The sequence below is a fragment of the Drosophila teissieri genome, chromosome 3R (assembly GCF_016746235.2).
Source record: "Drosophila teissieri strain GT53w chromosome 3R, Prin_Dtei_1.1, whole genome shotgun sequence".
NCBI lineage: Eukaryota > Metazoa > Arthropoda > Insecta > Diptera > Drosophilidae > Drosophila > Drosophila teissieri.
In genome coordinates this window covers 8723879-8742345 of record NC_053032.1, presented here as the reverse complement: position 1 = coordinate 8742345, position 18467 = coordinate 8723879, and the positions used below count along the sequence as shown (strand labels likewise).

The following is an 18467-nucleotide window of genomic DNA, read 5'->3' as shown; positions in this document are numbered from 1 at the left end:
CGCGAGTTCTTAAGCATTTCTCTGTAATTCGAATTAAGCACATCGACCAAGTCTAAGCTTCCAAGTTCGTACCAACAATGTTGAGCCTTTTAAGGGGGCCATTAATCCAAAAAACTACAAAATCCGTCCCTGATTAAACACTCGAACGGTTATCAATTTTAGTGGCCTGCCTTGTGCGCCGAATTCAACGACCTCAGCACAAATTCGGATCGGAGAGATATAACTACAAATGTACATTTGCAGAGAGGGAGAGCGGAAATATCATTCCAGTCGCCAGCATTCCAGGCTGACCAACCGTATTCCGGCTTCGAGTCGGAACGGAGCGTTCATTTGAAAACTGAACCGAGAAGCGAGCAGTTGTGTCCGTCCCACGGCCTGTGCTTCACTGTAGTCCCAGTCAAGCTTGACTGTACTTAGAACCTTAGTAATCTGCGCATTTGAGGTGACAAATCCATCGCATATTTGTTTACCGTGATCTACGCAGAGAGATTAAAACTGTGTCGATTACCGTGTTAAATCAACTAAAAACCAGTGTGATATTAACCCCGTAAGACTCAGACATGTGCTGCCAAAGAATCCACTCTTTGGCCAGCTCGCTTTGAAGCCAAAAGTAGCCGATGCCACGTGTTTGCTCCACATGCAACGTGTCGGCAGAAGCGATATTACAAAGGCTATCTATTAAACACAAAATTGGCCATGACGAGCATGCACTCGCTCTCTAATCTGTTTAAAAATGTATTTTCAAATATGTACATAATAATACATGTACATGTATATATTTTGACAGGTGCTGAATTTTTATTTCATGCCGAAACTATTTAAATAGTCCAGAAAAACTAGTAGAAGTACCCTTCGTAAAACTAACAGCAGGAACACGGGATTTCAGGTGAAACTTATGAGGGCTAGCATTTAATCTTTGATGCCCTAACCTTAACAATTTTCAATGGAAAAAGAAAACGAAAAACAGAATGATGCATGAATTATGAATTATGTGATGGCAGAGGGAGGGTCAAGCAGCTACAACTATTTCTCTTTGGGGGGCAACGTCTTTCGCGGCTTTGGCTCAGGTGGATCGATAAGATTGCCGTGACGCACCACGTCGATGTGACCCAGGCGGATCATCTTCTCCTCCCAAACGGAAATCGATTTCCTAAAACACATAAAAAAGGTGTTGGTTCTTAGTTATTTCAAAATAGGTGATGGAAATAATGTTTGAAGAATTAGATACTTTAATATTTGTATTGGAAAGAGAAAGGGAGCGCCAACGCGAAAAAAATCTGACGACCACGTGATCGTAATATTTAGCACTTTGAAAACAAATCCGGTGCCCATATATAGAAGAGTTAAAAAGAAAAATTTACGCAATATTTATTTTTTATATTTTTTTAAAATTTAAAAACAAAGTCTGATAAAAGATTTGGAAGAAGGTAATGGTTCGAATATGGTTCATGATTTCAACCGAAAAGAATTATATGGATCTCGAGTTCTTACACAAAATTGCACCTAATTGTTACTAATTTCAAAACTTTTAAATCAAAATTGAATAATCCATATTATTTTACTGCACGGAAGGCTGAGATCCGCACCTACATAGCATTCTCAGTACAGTTTAGCAACAAAATATTTAAGATACAATTACTAAAATTCTACAAATTTAATTCCAAAACGACCACTCACCTGTAGAGCTCCATCTCCTGGCGCGACTCCTGCATGTAGACCTCCTTCTCGGAGTCCGAGAGGCGGGTCCACTTGGCGGTGGTCTTCTGATGCCACTCGCGGTAGGTTTGCTTGGCTCCCTGTGGAGTGTTGGTGCGTTCGCTGGCAATGAATCGCAGGAAGGCCGAAGCGGGCTTTTTGGGGCGCCCCAGCTCCTTGACCCGCTTGCGCAGCTGGCGGCGCTCCTTGGCCTCAACGATATCCTGCTTGAGCTGCTTGATCTCGGCCCGCTGTTCTTCAGTAAGAGTGGCATCGTACTTTGTGCGCTGCTCCAGGTAGATTTGTTGGTCCCGCTTGAACTCGGCCTGCAGGCGCTCCTTCAACTGGGCATCGACATCCGACCAGCTCTTAGACAGCTGGCGCACCACCTCGACGGTGGTAATCTGGGGGTTGGCAGCCTTTAGTTTGGGCCGCTGCTCACGCATAAAGCGAAAGTAGGGAGTCAGTGGTTTCTTTGGTCGCGGCGGCAGGCCCACCTGCTCCTCCAGTGTTTTCGACGGCACCACCGGAGTGTTGCTGATGCTGGCTGCTGCAAGGGGCCTAGGGGGTGTGAGGGGTCGGTGGTCGGTGTCATTGGCACGAGTTGGAGCACTGGGTGGCCAATCTTTGGCTACAACTTGCCTGACTTTGTTGATCAGCGAGCCGATGAGGCCTCCGCGCGAAGACATCAGAGTTGTGGTGTAGATCATGATCTTAATGGCGATCCTGCTTCTTTCCGTTGTAATCTATTAGAAAATCACGGAGAACTTGTTGCATTTACGGAAAATAAGATTTACGTAAAAAATGCGGCATTCTAGGTCGAGCGTTGCCATCTGGTTCGATACTTCAGCTTAGTGCTGCCACAAAGTCTCAAGCTTTCGTTATCGACTGACGACCATCTCCATTACCAATTGCCATAACCTTGTTTATTTTTATTATTTCTTTAATAAAAGCCTAACATAAAATATTCATACAAAAGGATGACCAACAACAATGCGGTGGCTGAGACAGCCGGCTCCAGTCAGGCCAGCGGCAGCAAACAGCAGCCGAAGCTGGAAATTACCGAGAAAGTGCGAGTCCTGTGCCTGCACGGTTACCGCCAGAATGGAGAAGCCTTCAAAAGCAAGCTGGGATCCTTCCGCAAGTTCGCCAACAAGTATGCCGAGTTCGTGTTCATCACAGCGCCGCACGTGGCTAAAGCACTGGAGTCGGCGGCGGAGCCTGTACCGGAGCATAGGAGTTGGTGGGCGAACAAGGACGATGGATCATTCAAGGGAACTAACAAGGGTGGTCCCGCCTTCGGCTTTCAGGAAAGCCTGCGCATCGTGGAGGAGGCGTGGCGAACGCAGGGTCCCTTTCAGGGACTTCTGGGCTTCTCACAAGGCGCCTGTTTTGTGGGCCTTATATGCGGCCTGGCCAAAAAGAAGTGTAGGTCTTGTCAAATATCTAAAAATTAAACCTTTGTTATGACTAAACTATCTCCCGCAGTGACCTCTATCCGGCCGGAGTTTGCTGTGCTAGCCTCGGGATTCTTGTCTGGCAGTCTGGTGCACATGAGCGCCTACGAAGAGGCCATCAACATACCTACGCTGCACATCTACGGACAGGCGGATGAGATCATTCCCAAGGACATGAGCGAGTCCCTGGCTGCGCACTTCAAGAACGCGGAAGTGCTGGAACACAGCGGTGGACACTACTTCCCGGCCACGGCGCTGCAAAAACAAACATTTATAAACTTCTTCCAGGATCGGCTGCAAGAGTACCTGGAGCACCAGGAACTGCAGCAAAGCGGCAATGCCTCCTTTGTGGACAGTGGAGCGGAGGACGACAACGATGCCGAGGTGGCCGCCATGACGGCCGAGCTGGACGAGAGTGATTAGCCGAGGGACGGGGGTTTTTTCGTTCGTTTTTAATAATAATTAAATCTTATTATTACAAAAATAATGATTTGATTATAAATTATAATATAATTAGATCCCAATATAAGTTAAATATTCACTCTGCTTACGAAGGATCAAGCGAATCGGGTATTGAAATTTCTGCACGTTCGCTCATTTCGCACATTTGTTTTTATGACTTTGTGTATTTTCTCAACAAATTCGTATAAATTCCATTAAAAAGAAACAATCAAGTGGGAGTAGGGTAAAATTAAAGCCGAATATTATAAATCCCATTCCAAAGTACAATTTTGTGTTGGAACCATAGTGAATTGTTCCATGCTATTAACAACGAAAAATGCATATTTAGCTATTGCGGCTGCGACTGCAGCTTTTGCTTTTTCACCAGGCTGGAAAGTTGGAAATCGCGAACAGATCTTCTTCATTTGTCCGGACTTTCAATTTCATACATTTCGTTTGTGGGGGACAAGCGAGCGACAGTAGTAGGGAGTCTCTGGATTTAGCGGATTTAGTTTGTCTCGTTTTGCTGCTGCTGTTGCTTTTGATGATGTGTTTGCTGCTGTTTGTTGTTTTCGTAGGGGTGATTGACTGACTGACTGCTGTTGTTGCTTCCTTATGCAACCTGCTCCTGTCCGTTCGAGGCCTCTTGGTTTTTCATGACTTCGGGTAAGTCTGGTGGTGCCGAGTAGGGTGTCATGTCCAGTGTCTCAAAGTCGCCCACCTCGTTCCTTAAAAAATAAACAAAAACCGATGTTGTACAACGACTAGCTGTAAGCCTGTAAGCGGTACACGTGCCACTCGGCCGCCTAGTCCGCTAGATAACCCGCACCCGGCTTATCAGCGACTCTCACCTGAATGTCAAACCCAGCTGCGCCGGAGCCTGCGCCTTGGCCGTGGACACCGTCACGCCGTAGTCCTGCAACGTGCTCTCGTCCTCCATGACGTCGTTGTCCTGATTGTATAACCGCTGATCCACGGGCTGCACCTTCAGTATGCCTGCAATCGATGGGATTTATGGTCAGTCATGGAGTTACCCAATAATGGCGCTGCTCTATAGATAGAAGCCAACACTTACCCTCAATCATTCGCTTCAGCTCGGCCACCGTTGTGTTCTCCTTGGCGTCCGTAAAGATAGTGGTCTTTTGTCGCCTGATCATGAGAAACACGTCCTGCAAAGAGAGTGTAAGGCATTTGATTCGATACGATTTGTTTCGGTCAAAGTTCAGTGGCGCTCTTTTAGTGTGTCATGTTCTCTGTGATTGCAATCACAAAGGCGATATGTACAGATGGATTGAAAGCGCGTCGGTATCTATGGCAGTAGCATTTGCGATGCACTGCATCCTTCCTAGGCTGTCCGACACCGGCATCAGCACTCACCATGTTGCGGAGTTTGTGGCGCTGGCTGGGACTGCGGCTGCTATGCGGATTTGGGTTAACCAGATGGCGAGTGCTCTATGTTCCGGAACTGAAGGCGAGGGCGGCGCTTCCTTTGGCGGTCGCGGACGTTTGTTTCGATCGGCTGGAATTTTCCTACTTCGCTTGCACCACCGCTGCTGGGCGCTTCTTTTTTTTTCGCTATGTACCACTCGACCGGAGTTGGTGGGCGGGCTCAAGAGGGCGTGGCGTGCGGTTTGCGGTACGGCGAGCAAGCGTGAGTGTCTGTGTACGTGCAACAGCTTCCTAAGTTGCCCCGCACTTGTAGGTTTTCGTAGTTTTACAATTTTTTCTGGCCTTTTGCTGCTGCTTTCTCAACTAATTAGAGCTGTCAAACCATCGATGGTTGCACCGATAGTAATGTATCGATAGTTCAGGGTCAGCGGCCTTCATTATCTAGACCCATCGCTATTCCGATACTAGTGCACAGCTTTTAACACGGAACTGTCTAGAGCATTGGTAATTTGTATATGCAAAAATTTGATAATTCTATTTACCTTCATTAATGTATATTTATTTAAAATCAATTAATTCTTAAATTATAAGAATCACTAAAGTAATGAGCCTGTGCAGCCCTCGTTATTGCCAAGAAAATGTACTAGAAAATACCGCAATAGCTTAGCTGTCAGTGTCACTTTTCTCGTTTCGCCTGTTTTATTTGCCACGAAATGGTTTTGCTAGACAATTCGAATGTAAATAAGTGAAATACTTTCAAAATAAAAGGAGAAATAATCGTATTTCCTTTCAGTTTATCCTGCGCCTGGAAAAGATCGCTAATGCGGCCAAGAAGGACTCCTCCTTTACGTTGACATTCAAGCGATGTAAGTCGATCCCGAAAAACATGGTGATTTGGGAACAATTTGCAATTTTATTAATGTCCTGTAGATGATGGCCACGATAAGCCCGTGCCAAGAGCAGGACGGCCACCGCTGCCCAAGCCGGAGACCTATATGTGCCTGATGCGAGCCCAGTCCAAATCCCAAAAGGTAATTCCGATCGAACTCCTCGTAAGGACTGATTAATAATAACAATAAACCCACCTTCCCGACAGATTTCCACCGTTGTCCGGCAGGAGGATGTGCCCGCCATGATGGGCATGTACTCGCAGTTCATGAAGAGCAAGATGGACGGACTGAAACGAGTGAAGAAGGTCAAAAGCAAAGCCAAGGCGACAAAGGGTTAATCCGGGAGTAGTCTTAGTTAGATTTTATTTGACTGTTAACTGGTCGCTTGTTTTAAATCTTAAATGCATCATTTTGTACGGAAGATACGCTATACTTCTTATTTCTATCATCAATCCGACGCAGATCGAGCAGCCACTTTGGCAGTTCCTGCTGCCTCAACCCGTATATGAATTTTGGTCTTATCAGGTCAACCAAACTGTAGAGATCCTCGTTCATTTGGTTCTGACTTATGAGCTCCTCGTCTACGTAAATTACGTCGATTCCTTGACAGAGCCCTTCGTGGAAGCAGTCAGGGGCCTTCGGCAAAAAGTCCAGATAGCCTGATAGGCAGTCCACAATCAGATATCGTGCATGGCCGTCTACAAATAGATAAGTGTTGTTAGACTACCAACTGACAAAAGACCCCGAGGGAATACCAACTTTCTATATAGAACAAATGATACTCCACATTTTCTTCTCTTCCTGCTGGTATCAATGTGATTGTAATCTCGTTTTCATCGTACACTATTCGGGTAGGCTCATTCGGCAGCAGGGTTTTAAATGTGCAGCTCTCTGAAACAGATTTATGGGATTTCAGCCGTGAGATGTCCAGCTGCGACCCTACAGCTAAATTGCACCAATTTTGTGGAATAATTAGTTCTCCTAAAGCGGCTGATGAAAAGAGCAAAGCTCCACAGTGCTGGAAGGCAAAATGGTATTAAAAGCGAGCTCATATAGACGGTATACGTACCTCCTCATAAGAACTGTAAGCCTTTCCTGTTTCCACCTTTAAGGGTTGGCCTATGTCATTTAAAAACATTATTACTTATCCGCCAACTCCTTAGGCATTTGGTTTTTTATTTTTGTGTTACCAGATCGCACCAACAAGAAAATCCGAATTCTTCAAGAACTATTTTTTACATCGTTTTCTAATTTTAAAGTAAAGTTGTGGAACATTTTGGAAATATAAGAAAATCCCTTCATAGAAAGAAACTTACTCAATATGGCTTAAATCCAATAAAATACATTTGTTTGGGCGCTACAAGTCATTTTGAAATATTCGTCTAAATCTTTTCCAAAATCGTTATACTTACATATGTATATCTGAACTACATAAACATCCAAGCACCTTTCATTTTGTAGTCTAAGTAAAACACGGATTTTAGCTTTATAAGTATAATGGTTTTCTTTAAACTTTTCGTTTTAGTAAACGTACATACTGTTTGTTCTATTTCTATCACAATGAATATTTGTGTCGCGCGTGTTAAGTGTGGGATGGGCTTGTCTTTGTCAAAGAATTCGATCACGATACAAGGAATACAATGAAGTTGACTTATGCTAGCATCTAACGCTTAACGAACAAGTCGCCACGCATAAGCTATGTTTTAATTTAACCAAATTTATTTTTGCTTTTAGAACAAAGACAGTCTTAATCAATATCCAAAGGGATCTGCAATTGAGTCCCCCAACTTGGCTGCACCACCGATATTGCGGCGCAATAGATGCTTGTTACTCCACATTTTGGCCATTGATGAGCAAGTGTGTGCGTAATGTTTAAAGAAGATGATTGCAATGGTAACATAAGGGAATATAAAGTATTTGGAAACGTAAAAAAGATTCTATCATCCCTGTACATGTACATGTTGGGAGCAGGGCGTTCCCAAGGTGCTGGTGTACAACAAGAAAATGACTAAGCACATAGAGTGCACATAGAAATAATAACAAATAATAACTATCACACCTGATCCCGCCTGCCAGTCCGATCAAGTTTAGTGAAAACTGCCATGGACCTCAAACCGAAATTTAGGTTCAAGACTATACAATTGCAATTGTTTTGACCAAATTTGACGAGACATGGTAGTGGGTCTTCAGAACTTAGGCGCCGAAATTAAATTATATGAATATTTTGCATAGGTAACTGCTTTCTAACCGAATCCCTAGTTGAAAGTGTTGTAGCGCAAGTTGCTATCTACATCGCCCACATTGCCTGCAAAGCTCGGACTCGGCGGCTGCTCCTGGTCCGCCATGAGATCTACGCTGGACTGCGAGTGACGCCGTTGCCCCGGCCACGTGCAGGCATCGCGGATGCTGTCGATTAGGCGCTGCGGGAATGTCTTGTACTCCATGTCCACCGACTGCGTGTCGCCGAAGTTGAAATCGGCCACTTCAACATTGAAGCTGTAAAAAGGAAGAAGTGGTTGAAAGCGTGTCCATTGGTAATTTGACAGTGCTTACCGATTTCCCCGTTGAATATAATAGGCCACGCCGAAAACAACCAGAATTACCGCTACCAAAGTGCAGCTAACGGGCACAACCACGACTGAAAGCTGAGATTGACGCTGAGCTGCGTAGTCAAATAAACAATGAATTGTAAAGAATTAAATTTAAATTAACTTCGTTTTACCCACCTTCATACATGTTTATGGTGACCTGATTGAGTGTCTGGGAGACTCCATTGCGTATGAAGAACAGAATAGTCTTGCTTTCACTGAAGTAACGCATGTATTCATATGAGCAGTTTTCTATTGGTTCATACTGGTCGCAGGTCTCATTGCCCGTGGAGTTGTAAGGAGCTACAAGGAAAAGACAGTCATTATGATAGGAAGCAATAAGCAATTACAATGCCATTCACCAGTGAAGACTTGAGTGCAAAGCTCAAACGGCGGTGATCCCTTGCAGTTGACATTGAGCTGAAGCACCTCCCAGTGTTGAAGCCAATTCTTGCCCGTGGTGCCAAAACCGCTTATGGGATCTAAAGTGTTTTCAGATTTGAGAATTAGAAAACTGCCCATACAAATCATTAAATAAACCTACCCTTAGACACAACGCGTTGCTGGAAGTAGCCGTATATCTGCTTGGGATCCTGGGCCACGAATTTTTTGGTTACGCAATCGAATGGCGGTTGAAGGCCGGGCACGAAAGTGAGCTTGGACAGCCTTCGCACTCCAAGCGGATTGACCAGAGCCACGGGCACATTCCCAGCAGTCTCATCGGAAGCCTTCTGCTGCTTTAGCGCACTGGTTAAGTTTAAGCCGAGAAGAGCAGCGTTGGCATGCATGATCTGGGCTAAATCGCGTTTGGATCGTGCCGGCGGCTTCGGAGTTGTGGCTTTTGTAGTTGTGGACGACGTTGTTGTTTTCGGAGTGGTTGTTGTGGCACGCGTTGTTGTAGTTGCTGGAGTTGTAGATGTGGTTGTTGTCGTCGTCGTCGTCGTAGTGGTGGTTGTAGTAGTAGTTGTTGTGGTGGTTGTAGTTGAGGGGGTCGGCTCCGGCGGAATTTCTAGTGAAGCCACCACTAATACCTCCATATCATAGTATTGCTCAGCTTTCGGATATGTGGCCAGATAGTCCAACGAACTAGACATGCCGAGATATGTGCAGTTCTGAAACCAATAGGTCAGAATGCGATAGCCCTTCGACCGCAGAAAAAGTAGGTCCGCATCGGAAAGCGATACGCTGTGATTCACCGCCTCCTGGGTGGACACAAACTCATGGGGTCGTATCACATTGTTCTGAATCAGCTCCAACCGGCCGCCCAGCAAGCTGTCCAGCTTGATTCCAATCGAGGCCTTGGCCTCTGTCACCCAGAAAAAGGTGACGAACTTCTCCACTTCTACCTTGATGACATGCGTGGCCGGCTGCTCCTGCGTGTACACCACAGACCAATTGCTGGTAGCGCTGTTCGTTTCAATAGCCTGTGGGGACAAAGGGAAGTGTTTAGTATATTTGGTAGCAGTTTTAAGTCACTCTGCATGCCAATTCGCCCACAATAGCAGGCACCAATGGCGCTGATATGGCCACGTACCAGGCACAAACGGAAAAGCTATCGCTGAATAGTAATTGTGTAAAATTACCATTCAAATGACGCCATATCAATTGAAGCCACATGGCTGAGATTATAACAGGAATAGTTGACGGCTGTTTGCACATGTAAGCGTTAGCTTGCTTTTGTGTTCTAAATATATTCTTAGGATAAATAGCTTATTGAATTCAGTAGAATTAAACTCTATCTAAACGTGTTGGGAAAAAAAATTGCGACGGAAATAATAAAATTTGTATGATTTTTAACGAATAAGAACTATTAGCCATTTCGCTTAAAGATTTGAAACTCAAGTTTGCTTGATAGAAATAAACAATTGTTTTTGATGCTAGTTTCGTTCTTTCTGAATGGGGAATAATTAGGATAGGATTTCTAAATAAAAACCAGGAAAGCAATATATGTAGAATTATTTACACAACTAAATATTTTCTATTTTACTGTCTAGAAAATGAAACCTTTTTTGAACTTGCGTTTTGAATAACAAGTTCTAGGATCTCTGAAATTAAATTACACTGTGGAACTTTTGTTTAGAACAGTTTAGAACAAAATTTGCTAATAAACAATTGGCATAGGCCAACGCCAAATTAAAAAAAATGTTAAAAAGTTCTCCTTTGACCAAAAACGAGAACTTTTGGCTTTTTGCATTATTGCAAATACTGCTTAGCTGCGTTTGGGCAGGCCAACCACCTGGCACTAGTTCCCCTCACCAGTTTATTGGGCCTGTTTGATGGGCGTAAATGAAAACTCTGGGCTTTTAGACTCGCTTGCAATATTGCATTTGCGTTCGCAGGCCATTAGTCTAGTCACCATCATTCGAAACTTTTTTGCTTTGTTTAAGCACGTTCCGCAGGGGGATGGGGTAGGGAATGGAGGTGGAATTGTTACCTTCCGATGGCCAGCACTGTCGGACCAGGTGAACCTGAAGGGCCTGCCCTCGGCAGCCGGTCTGTCGCCATCAAAGAGCTGGGCGGACACATTGATGGTGGATCCGATGAGGGCCTGCTCTGGAGCGGTGATGATGACGGTGTAACAGGTAACTGCAATGTGGGATGGGAATCATTAGTGACACCGTTCCTGGGCTGGTTGGTTTCACCACCATATTCACTCTGCACCATAAATTAACTATCTCCCACTTCTACCATTATCCATACCTGTCTGCAGCAGAGCGAAAAAAACCAGCGACGACGCTGCTGGCGACATATTCGCCAAGCCGATTGCCATTTCCGTCCACTCAGCGCTGGTTATGGAAAATCACTTGGGAGCACCCCTGCAGCGAGTCCCCTCCCTTACCATTAAATCGCAATCCAATCCGAGCGACAAACAAAATTATAACGAACAAAAAACAAACACAAAGGGGTATCTCACTTTTCGCCGACGGATACACCCACTTTCACGACCTATTCTCTACGTTGAACACGGTTAATTGCTTTCGTTTGGGTTCCGGAGCACTGGACTCCGTGATTGTGTAGAATTTGCTGCGGTGATTCTGTTATTGCGTTTTTAATTTGTTCTATAATTTTTGCAGCCTGCAGTGAATGAGTGGGCAATAGTGTGGCCAGGTGACAAGCACAACACGAACTAAATAAGGGCGTACTGCAGTTTGACCCAACGAAAAGCGCGCCATACTTAAAATTCAAACTGATATTTTTCATGATATTAATCATTTAAAGCTTAAGCTTAAAACAAATCAAAGGGAACGAAAAATATATATTCAATATGTCAATATGTGTGAATTATGTATATGAAGTTGACGGAACAAATAGATTTATTAAAAAGTATATTTTTTTCATGCTGTGACTTGCTATAGAGTCCAGGACATAAAATTTTCATAATAACACAAAGAACCCGACCAAAACTTACCATTTTAAAAACACAAGTTTCCGGCAAACAGCTCTTTTTACCTTGTTAAAATACTAAGTTCGATTTATTCGTTAGTTGTAAATACATAATCATATATTACTGCGTACATATGCGTGTAGTTGTGTATATGTTAATATTTGAAGTAAACTTAATAGTACAAATAAAAGACAACGAGATGAGAAAGCAATAATTACTTTGGGATAAGCGAACCGCACAGAATTCTCAATACATTGTTCGGCGACGCCGCCGGATTCTACTTCTTCTTGCTCTTGCCGAGGGTGAGCGTGTGGTGGGCGGTGGCCAACTGCTGCTTGCGCCGCTGGAAGTCGAGGTAATCCTCCTCAAGCGCCTTTCGCGACTCTTCCAGCTTGCGCTTCTCCTCGGCGTGATCCCGCTTAAGTTTCTCAAACTTGGCGTGCAGGTCCTTCTCGCTCTCCTTCAGCTCGGCCTCCTTCTCCTTTACGCGCTGCACGAACATTTGGCGAACCTCTTCCTCCTTCGACTGCAGCTCGGCCAGATGGTTTGAGCGCTTGGCCTCAAACGTCTGCTGGAACGAGATTGGCTTGTTGTCGCTATCCACATCGCTGAAGCCCATTTGCTCAAGTCTCTTCTGGCGATACAGCTCGTAGTGCCGCGTGTGTGTTTTTTCGCGCATATCCTCCATGTTGGTGCGAATAAGCATCTCGCGAAGCTTCACAAAATCGCAGTGCGTCTCGTTCTCCACCTGCACCGTGCCCCAGGGATACTGGCGGGCGCGGATGAGCTTGTTCCCCACTTTAATAAACTCCGTGCTGCCCACCACGGCGAAGGGAATGTGCGAGTTCATGCTGGTGTTGGTCTCGGCCACCGTCTCATCATCGGTTGGGAACTGATAGATGTGTACTCCATTGGTGTTTAGCTCCTGAATGATCTTCGCCTTGAAGCGCTGTAGCTCAACCTTGGAAATGGTATCCGCTTTGGCAATCACCGGAATGATGTTCACCTTGCTGTCCAGTTTCTTCATGCACACCAGATCCAGCGATTTGAGGCCGTGCCCAGTGGGGCAGATGAAGTAGAGGCAGATGTGGATGCGGCTGTCGTGACATGACACCAGCGATCGCTTGATCTTTAGCTCCTCCTGGAGATAGTTCTCGAACTGTGCGTCGATGTAGTCCACCACCGCCTTAAACGAGTCGTCCTTGTTGATCTGATCGCCGTAGCCCACCGTGTCACAGATGGTCAGCTTGAGTCGCACATTGCTCTCCTGCAGCTCGTAGGTGTGTGCCTTCAACTTGACGCTGGGCAAGGTGTGGGGGCTCGGTGTGGACTCGAAGCTGGTGTTGAACAGCGTATCCATCAGCGTTGATTTACCCAGTCCGGTTTCGCCTGCGAAGCGTAAAGATTTTAAAATGGGGGTCAGATTGGTGCTAGATGCGGGGAACCTTCGCCCAAGTGAGCTCAATTGGCCACAGAAGCACTACGGCATTGGTGTCACGGTGAAATTGTAGAAAGTGGTGGAGGAAATCGATTGCCGGGCACTTTGCATACTAATCGTATCGGGGCGTCTGGTTATTTCAATTGTTTACCCGCAGTCATGTACGCAAGTGATTCACTTTATCTGAGCAATGCACTCCAACATGAGACACTTGAGTTCATAGTACAGCGATGTCCAAAGCAAAAGCATCTTTTTTCACGAAGTGCTGTCCAGTGCTGTGCAGCCTTTGGTTTAACTATTTATTTATATCTATAGTACCATTTTACTGATTTTGCTTTAATTCTTAAAGTTGAACATAATAAAAGCATACACCTTTATTTTTTTCATACAGTGGGCGAGGGACCACTTTATGTGGACAAGCAAAACACAAGTTTGAAACAAGCTCTAAGCTATTGAGTCGTTATTGTCAAGGATAATACATATTAAATAATAGAAAACCAGGACTTGTCACAAGATGTTATGAAACTAACTATTTCATGGGAACTGTAAAACCAGTGCTATTGCTTTGGCCACCACTGTTTTATATTCATGTAAAACTTCGGTTGATTCACTGTGCCGCATACACACTCACACACGGAAAGTGCACCCGCATATACACACCTATACACATGACGTTGAAGACAAATCCATTCTGGACACTTTTGTTGACCAGTTGGTCCGGCAGGCTGTCGAATCCCACGTGACCGGACTGCTTCAGAGTTCGGAGGTGCATCTCCTTTTTGTCGACGAAATCCACTTCAACGGACATTTTCCAATAGTCAAGTCAAATAATCCAATAATCCGGGAACAGAGATCGGATCAAAGGCGTCGCCAACGAATCTGGAAGTGTGGCCAGACTCGCCGAAGGGCAAAATACCAGCAGCTCAGAGAAATGTGTGGATAAAAATAATAACAAAATTAAAGTTAAAAAAATGAATTAAAGAGTACAAGTGTTATAGTGGTAACTTTATTCAAGTTAAAAGCATAAGTGACTTTTTTAAACAATGAAATGAAATGTGTAAACAATTTGCGAAGCCATCTGGCATCTCTAGATCCACACAGTCGTCGATCCGGCATCCCGCATTGCTGATGTGTCTACAGCTGTCAAAAGTTGCATGTTAAACGGAAAGTCGAAAGTTGAAGTCTGCAAATTAAATATTATTTACCATCCACAAACTTGCTGAGCAACCAGGATGTCAAAGGACGCTAATCCCAAGGAGGCGCTGATCAAGGCTGCCTACGCCGATGTGCATAAATTCGGCAATAACCGAGAGTTTGACAAGGCTGTTAAGGCAGTGAATCGCAGTAAGTTTCTCAGATTACAGAGAATATAATCCATAAGATGACTCCCCTATGACCTCTGTAGTCCTAGGCGTGGCCCCCGACGATCCCACGGCCCTGCACTGCAAGGTGGTCTGCCTGGTGCAGCTTTCAAAGTTCGAGGAGGCCTACAAGTTCATCGAGAAGAATCGCTTGTCCTCCCTTTCCTTTGAGAAGGCTTACTGCGAGTACCGCCTAAACAAACAGCAGCAAGCGCTCAAGACTATAGATGATGCGGGCCTGCAGCCTTTGCCGCCGAATCTTAAGGAGCTCCGAACCCAGGTCCTGTACCGTTTGGAGCGCTACGACGAGTGCCTAGACTCCTACCGCGACATCATCAAGAACACCAGTGACGAGTACGAGGACGAGCGAAGGACCAATCTCAGCGCAGTGGCCGCCAATTTGGCTGTGGACCAGACCAAGGAGGTGCCCGAGGTGCCGGAGGACACCTACGAGCAGTACTTCAATAGCGCTTGCATTCAGGCTAATCGGCAGAAGTACGCCGAGGCCGAGCGCAAATTGCGAACCAGCGAGAAGCTCTGCCGGGAGTTTCTCGAGGACGAGGGTGCCTCTGAAGAGGAGATAATCGAGGAGGTGGACGTTATTCGCGTCCAACTGGCCTACGTTCTCCAACTGCAGGGCAAGACCAAAGAGGCGGCCAGCATCTACGCGGACTGCCTGCGCCATAAGCCCAAGGACGCGGCTTTGGTGGCCGTGGCCAGCAACAACTCTGTGGTGATCAATAAGGACCAGAACGTCTTCGACTCCAAGAAGAAAATACGCGCTGCCCTTGCCGACGCCTGTGAGCCTAAGCTCACCTCGCGCCAGAAGCAGGTCATAGCCGTCAACAACTGTCTACTGGCACTTTATACTAATGCCGGCGACCAAGTGCAACAACTTAGCCAAAAGCTGGCACAGGCCTATCCGCAGGTAGAATTTGAGGCGCTCCTCATTCGCTGTAGCCAGCTGGCCAAGGACCGGAAGCACAAGGAGGCAATCGATCAGCTACAAAAGTTCGCTGCAGCCCACAAGTCGCACGAATTTGTCAGCAAGTTTGCCGTCATCCAACTTCAGCTTCTTCAGGTAAGTTACAAAAAATGTAAGTAGAAAATGGAAACGTGTCCAACGCATTTCTTTCCTTTAGGGCAACCGCAAGGATGCCATAGAAACACTACTGTCATTAGGCGAGGCCAAGTACAAGCCTGGCGTTGTCTCCGCTCTAGTCTCCCTTTACCTGGGCACGGACAACAAGACAGCAGCCTCTGCGCTGCTGAAGTCCGCCGTAGACTGGTACAAGAAGAACAAGGTGAGCAGTGGTGATCTGTCGGACATGTGGCGTCAGGCGGCCGAGTTCCATTTGCGTGGTGGCGCATCCGAGACGGCCGCTAGTTCGCTGGAGGAACTACTCAAGCTGAACCCCAACGATACCAAGGTTTTGGCCCAACTGGTCATCGCCTACGCCCAGTTCCAGCCCAAGAGGGCTCTTGAGCTAAGTAGAAAGTTACCCAAACTGGAAACGTTGACCACTGCCTCCGAAATCGACGCCCTAGAAGCGGCCAACTGGGTGATGTCAGTTAAGGCGGCCAAGAAGTCTGCCAATGCCAAGATCGAACCCTCACCGAGCACACCGCTAGAGAAAAAGAAGAACCAGAACCGAAAACGGAAGGGCAAGCTCCCCAAGAACTACAACTCCGAAGTGGCTCCTGATCCAGAGCGGTGGCTGCCCAAGTACGAGCGCACAGGATTCCGAAAGAAGCGAGGTGGTGCACGAGGCAAGGATGTCATTAAGGGCTCCCAGGGCATGGCCTCTGGAGCAGCCGATCAATAGTAAGCTTGATAGATAAAAAACGTTAAAATGGTTCTGATTATAATATTCCTTTACAGCGACATGTCCAACCGCGTCAATCTGACCAAGAACTCCCCCGCCACACCCGTTTTCCAGGAAACAGCACCAGGACCAAGGCAACAGCACCGCAAAGGTGGCCACAAAAAGAAGAAGGGAGGCCGCTTTTAAATTGACACAGGTCTTATCCATTGCCTTTATACTTTGATTATAAAAACCGGTTTTGCATTTTAATTTATTGTACACCTGGTCAATTGATTAGGCTTTCTTTATTCATGTGCATACACAAAAATCTATTTTATTCATCATTGTCGTCATCACCACCTTTAATCTTCTTGCTATCCGAGGAAGATGGAGGTGCGTCCTCCGCCCGCGTGTCGTACGAGTGATAATGCAACGTTCCTATCCAGTCGAGCATGTTACGCTGCTCGGCTTCTGTCTTATAGATTTGGCTAAAGATCTCCCTCTCGATAAACTTCTGCACTTGCGCCTCCTGCGCCTGCCACGTCAGCGGATTGTGGATGCCATCCTTGCCGTAGCGATCGTTGTATCGCTCGTAGTGCACCGTGTCCAGCACAAGGCCCAGCCCAGGGGCCATCGGCAGGTCCAGGCGCTCCTCCGTCAGTGCCCGCTCTAAAGTCGCCGCCGTCGTGTTTCCCCGTACAATGGCAATGGCTAAACCCACCATCTTGCGGATCTGGTGCAGCATAAAGCTCTGACCCTTGACCTTAAGTGTGACAAACTCTATGCCCTGGGGACTCCGGAATGGCTCGCTTCTTGTAAAGGACATGATGAACCGCTTGGACGAAGGATCCAGGAAGCTTCTACAAGAATAGTAAACAAAATATTAGTTCGACCAACAAGGAAGTATAATCCTAGCTTATTTACTTCTTGCTGGTGAAGTTGTGGAAATTCTTCGTGCCCTCATAGAGCTTTAGGGTTTCTGTCACTTTCTCCAGCAGCTCAGGGGAAATCTGGAAGGTGTCGTGCAAGTCGTCGACCTTTTCCTCAAAGGAGGCAAAGGCCATGGTGGGCAGAGTGTAGGTGTAGGTCCTAGCATTGCACTGGTCCTTGGCATTGAAGCCTTTAGTCACGCGCTCTACGCCAAAGAGACGGATCTGTTGCGGCAGATCGGCATTGAAGGCCTCCAGGTCCAGCTCCTCAGCTGTAGGAAGTAATAGGTTTAATATTGTATGGTAAGGAAGAATAATTAGACTAACGCAGCTTGACGGAGCACACCTGGCGGGCTGCGGAGACGCCCTTGTCGGTCCGAGCGGCCCTTTGGAAACAGGAAATCTGAATCTGCTCAAAGCTGTCCTCTGTGATCCACTTGTGCTTTAGCATGGCTTTGAAGAGCTCCTCCTCAATGGTCTGCATGCCGGGATTGCGTTGCATCCCATAGTAGTTTGCGCCGCAGTAGCTAAGCAGGATGGCACTCTTCTTGCGCTTAATCCGCTCGGCTGGATCGAAGGGCGCCCGCTTCACACCGTTAGCGGCATCCTTCTCGTCCTGCTCCTTCCAATCGACCCATTTCTTGCGCTTAAGTGTTCTTTTGATGCGGTTGGCCTCTTTCACGGCTTCGCCCTCCAATTCCTTGGCCTCTTTCCTGGCTTCCTTCTCCACCTCCAATTTATCTAGCGCCTCTGACATCGCTGCAGCGAAGGATTTCTGGCGATTCCAGGGTTTGCAAAGGATTTTCAGGCGAACTATTATAAGAAAATGAATTGTAAACTCTCAAATTAAAGGTACGATCTTTAATAATTAACCTGCCTTGGTGTAGTCGTTTAATAGCCGTCTTAAAAACATTAAGTAAACAATTCTGAATTTAAAGTGGTGGAATTTACACACGTGTGATTATGCTCTTCTTCTTGCTCTGTTACGGACCAGCTGTTTTATTTAACAGTTTTGTTTGGCTCTTTAAATGAATGTTTGGCTCTAAATGAACATAATTCATTCGAAAATCAAGTACTTTGAATTATCTA

At 46.0% G+C, this 18467-nt stretch overlaps 9 protein-coding genes across 11 annotated transcripts; 3 read left to right on the top strand and 6 right to left on the bottom strand.

Annotated features, from left to right (window-relative positions):
* Positions 1 to 736: 736 nt before the first annotated feature.
* Positions 737 to 2543, bottom strand: LOC122618803 (transcription factor A, mitochondrial). 2 transcript variants are annotated; one of them, XM_043795381.1, is made up of 3 exons: positions 2338 to 2542; positions 1678 to 2256; positions 737 to 1150 (listed from the first exon to the last, which is right to left on the bottom strand). In XM_043795381.1, exons 1-3 carry the CDS (start codon positions 2403 to 2405, stop codon positions 1024 to 1026), a joined length of 774 nt encoding a protein of 257 aa, XP_043651316.1. In that variant the 5' UTR covers positions 2406 to 2542; the 3' UTR covers positions 737 to 1023. The 2 variants fall into 2 exon arrangements, with proteins under 2 accessions (XP_043651316.1, XP_043651315.1); XM_043795380.1 differs by having other exon boundaries at positions 1678 to 2543.
* An 18-nt stretch (positions 2544 to 2561) lies between these two features.
* LOC122618804 (esterase CG5412) lies at positions 2562 to 3702 on the top strand. The gene is made up of 2 exons (XM_043795382.1): positions 2562 to 3123; positions 3184 to 3702. Exons 1-2 carry the CDS (start codon positions 2676 to 2678, stop codon positions 3573 to 3575), a joined length of 840 nt encoding a protein of 279 aa, XP_043651317.1. The 5' UTR covers positions 2562 to 2675; the 3' UTR covers positions 3576 to 3702.
* A 56-nt stretch (positions 3703 to 3758) lies between these two features.
* LOC122618807 (elongin-B) lies at positions 3759 to 5370 on the bottom strand. Its single transcript, XM_043795384.1, has 4 exons — positions 4971 to 5370; positions 4669 to 4762; positions 4445 to 4589; positions 3759 to 4321 (listed from the first exon to the last, which is right to left on the bottom strand). The coding sequence occupies exons 1-4, from the start codon at positions 4971 to 4973 to the stop codon at positions 4207 to 4209; spliced, it is 357 nt and encodes a 118-aa protein (XP_043651319.1). The 5' UTR covers positions 4974 to 5370; the 3' UTR covers positions 3759 to 4206.
* A 262-nt stretch (positions 5371 to 5632) lies between these two features.
* Positions 5633 to 6293, top strand: LOC122618808 (signal recognition particle 14 kDa protein). The gene is made up of 4 exons (XM_043795385.1): positions 5633 to 5719; positions 5776 to 5848; positions 5913 to 6013; positions 6079 to 6293. Exons 1-4 carry the CDS (start codon positions 5696 to 5698, stop codon positions 6208 to 6210), a joined length of 330 nt encoding a protein of 109 aa, XP_043651320.1. The 5' UTR covers positions 5633 to 5695; the 3' UTR covers positions 6211 to 6293.
* Positions 6219 to 7231, bottom strand: LOC122618805. Its single transcript, XM_043795383.1, has 3 exons — positions 6942 to 7231; positions 6632 to 6890; positions 6219 to 6570 (listed from the first exon to the last, which is right to left on the bottom strand). The coding sequence occupies exons 1-3, from the start codon at positions 7008 to 7010 to the stop codon at positions 6263 to 6265; spliced, it is 636 nt and encodes a 211-aa protein (XP_043651318.1). The 5' UTR covers positions 7011 to 7231; the 3' UTR covers positions 6219 to 6262.
* Positions 7232 to 7350: 119 nt separating this feature from the next.
* Positions 7351 to 11565, bottom strand: LOC122618802. The gene is made up of 7 exons (XM_043795378.1): positions 11161 to 11565; positions 10895 to 11046; positions 9005 to 9884; positions 8823 to 8942; positions 8599 to 8763; positions 8426 to 8534; positions 7351 to 8368 (listed from the first exon to the last, which is right to left on the bottom strand). Exons 1-7 carry the CDS (start codon positions 11228 to 11230, stop codon positions 8128 to 8130), a joined length of 1737 nt encoding a protein of 578 aa, XP_043651313.1. The 5' UTR covers positions 11231 to 11565; the 3' UTR covers positions 7351 to 8127.
* Positions 11566 to 11903: 338 nt separating this feature from the next.
* Positions 11904 to 14181, bottom strand: LOC122622045 (septin-2). The gene is made up of 2 exons (XM_043800170.1): positions 13944 to 14181; positions 11904 to 13234 (listed from the first exon to the last, which is right to left on the bottom strand). The coding sequence occupies exons 1-2, from the start codon at positions 14089 to 14091 to the stop codon at positions 12123 to 12125; spliced, it is 1260 nt and encodes a 419-aa protein (XP_043656105.1). The 5' UTR covers positions 14092 to 14181; the 3' UTR covers positions 11904 to 12122.
* Positions 14182 to 14401: 220 nt separating this feature from the next.
* Positions 14402 to 16719, top strand: LOC122622042 (signal recognition particle subunit SRP72). The gene is made up of 4 exons (XM_043800167.1): positions 14402 to 14627; positions 14689 to 15725; positions 15787 to 16469; positions 16527 to 16719. The coding sequence occupies exons 1-4, from the start codon at positions 14516 to 14518 to the stop codon at positions 16654 to 16656; spliced, it is 1962 nt and encodes a 653-aa protein (XP_043656102.1). The 5' UTR covers positions 14402 to 14515; the 3' UTR covers positions 16657 to 16719.
* Positions 16707 to 18404, bottom strand: LOC122622043 (tRNA pseudouridine synthase A). 2 transcript variants are annotated; one of them, XM_043800169.1, is made up of 4 exons: positions 18256 to 18404; positions 17706 to 18191; positions 17374 to 17650; positions 16707 to 17309 (listed from the first exon to the last, which is right to left on the bottom strand). In XM_043800169.1, the coding sequence occupies exons 2-4, from the start codon at positions 18133 to 18135 to the stop codon at positions 16784 to 16786; spliced, it is 1233 nt and encodes a 410-aa protein (XP_043656104.1). In that variant the 5' UTR covers positions 18136 to 18191; positions 18256 to 18404; the 3' UTR covers positions 16707 to 16783. The 2 variants fall into 2 exon arrangements, with proteins under 2 accessions (XP_043656104.1, XP_043656103.1); XM_043800168.1 differs by having other exon boundaries at positions 18252 to 18378.
* Positions 18405 to 18467: the final 63 nt, after the last annotated feature.

What these genes read in the sequence shown, in the direction of transcription:
- LOC122622043 (XM_043800168.1), bottom strand. Translation starts at nt 18,291, where the DNA reads ATGTTTTTAAGACGGCTATTAAACGACTACACCAAGGCAG. An exon ending in GGTGTGCTCCGTCAAGCTGC is followed by an intron (nt 17,651 to 17,705) that starts GTTAGTCTAATT and finishes TACTTCCTACAG; the next exon opens with CTGAGGAGCTGGACCTGGAG. An exon ending in CACAACTTCACCAGCAAGAA is followed by an intron (nt 17,310 to 17,373) that starts GTAAATAAGCTA and finishes CTATTCTTGTAG; the next exon opens with AAGCTTCCTGGATCCTTCGT.
- LOC122618805 (XM_043795383.1), bottom strand. Translation starts at nt 7,010, where the DNA reads ATGTTTTTAAATGACATAGGCCAACCCTTAAAGGTGGAAACAGGAAAG. An exon ending in CTTACAGTTCTTATGAGGAG is followed by an intron (nt 6,891 to 6,941) that starts GTACGTATACCG and finishes TTTGCCTTCCAG; the next exon opens with CACTGTGGAGCTTTGCTCTT. An exon ending in TCATTTGTTCTATATAGAAA is followed by an intron (nt 6,571 to 6,631) that starts GTTGGTATTCCC and finishes ATCTATTTGTAG; the next exon opens with ACGGCCATGCACGATATCTG.
- LOC122618802 (XM_043795378.1), bottom strand. Translation starts at nt 11,230, where the DNA reads ATGGCAATCGGCTTGGCGAATATGTCGCCAGCAGCGTCGTCGCTGGTT. An exon ending in TTGCACTCAAGTCTTCACTG is followed by an intron (nt 8,764 to 8,822) that starts GTGAATGGCATT and finishes TTTTCCTTGTAG; the next exon opens with CTCCTTACAACTCCACGGGC. An exon ending in CACCATAAACATGTATGAAG is followed by an intron (nt 8,535 to 8,598) that starts GTGGGTAAAACG and finishes TTGACTACGCAG; the next exon opens with CTCAGCGTCAATCTCAGCTT.
- LOC122618804 (XM_043795382.1), top strand. Translation starts at nt 2,676, where the DNA reads ATGACCAACAACAATGCGGTGGCTGAGACAGCCGGCTCCAGTCAGGCC. An exon ending in CGGCCTGGCCAAAAAGAAGT is followed by an intron (nt 3,124 to 3,183) that starts GTAGGTCTTGTC and finishes TATCTCCCGCAG; the next exon opens with TGACCTCTATCCGGCCGGAG.
- LOC122618803 (XM_043795380.1), bottom strand. Translation starts at nt 2,405, where the DNA reads ATGATCTACACCACAACTCTGATGTCTTCGCGCGGAGGCCTCATCGGC. An exon ending in CAGGAGATGGAGCTCTACAG is followed by an intron (nt 1,151 to 1,677) that starts GTGAGTGGTCGT and finishes TATGTGTTTTAG; the next exon opens with GAAATCGATTTCCGTTTGGG.
- LOC122618808 (XM_043795385.1), top strand. Translation starts at nt 5,696, where the DNA reads ATGGTTTTGCTAGACAATTCGAAT. An exon ending in TTTTGCTAGACAATTCGAAT is followed by an intron (nt 5,720 to 5,775) that starts GTAAATAAGTGA and finishes ATTTCCTTTCAG; the next exon opens with TTTATCCTGCGCCTGGAAAA. An exon ending in TACGTTGACATTCAAGCGAT is followed by an intron (nt 5,849 to 5,912) that starts GTAAGTCGATCC and finishes AATGTCCTGTAG; the next exon opens with ATGATGGCCACGATAAGCCC.
- LOC122622042 (XM_043800167.1), top strand. Translation starts at nt 14,516, where the DNA reads ATGTCAAAGGACGCTAATCCCAAGGAGGCGCTGATCAAGGCTGCCTAC. An exon ending in TGTTAAGGCAGTGAATCGCA is followed by an intron (nt 14,628 to 14,688) that starts GTAAGTTTCTCA and finishes TGACCTCTGTAG; the next exon opens with TCCTAGGCGTGGCCCCCGAC. An exon ending in TCTGGAGCAGCCGATCAATA is followed by an intron (nt 16,470 to 16,526) that starts GTAAGCTTGATA and finishes ATTCCTTTACAG; the next exon opens with CGACATGTCCAACCGCGTCA.
- LOC122622045 (XM_043800170.1), bottom strand. Translation starts at nt 14,091, where the DNA reads ATGTCCGTTGAAGTGGATTTCGTCGACAAAAAGGAGATGCACCTCCGA. An exon ending in CTTCAACGTCATGTGTATAG is followed by an intron (nt 13,235 to 13,943) that starts GTGTGTATATGC and finishes TACGCTTCGCAG; the next exon opens with GCGAAACCGGACTGGGTAAA.
- LOC122618807 (XM_043795384.1), bottom strand. An exon ending in GCTGAAGCGAATGATTGAGG is followed by an intron (nt 4,590 to 4,668) that starts GTAAGTGTTGGC and finishes CATCGATTGCAG; the next exon opens with GCATACTGAAGGTGCAGCCC. An exon ending in CAGCTGGGTTTGACATTCAG is followed by an intron (nt 4,322 to 4,444) that starts GTGAGAGTCGCT and finishes TTATTTTTTAAG; the next exon opens with GAACGAGGTGGGCGACTTTG.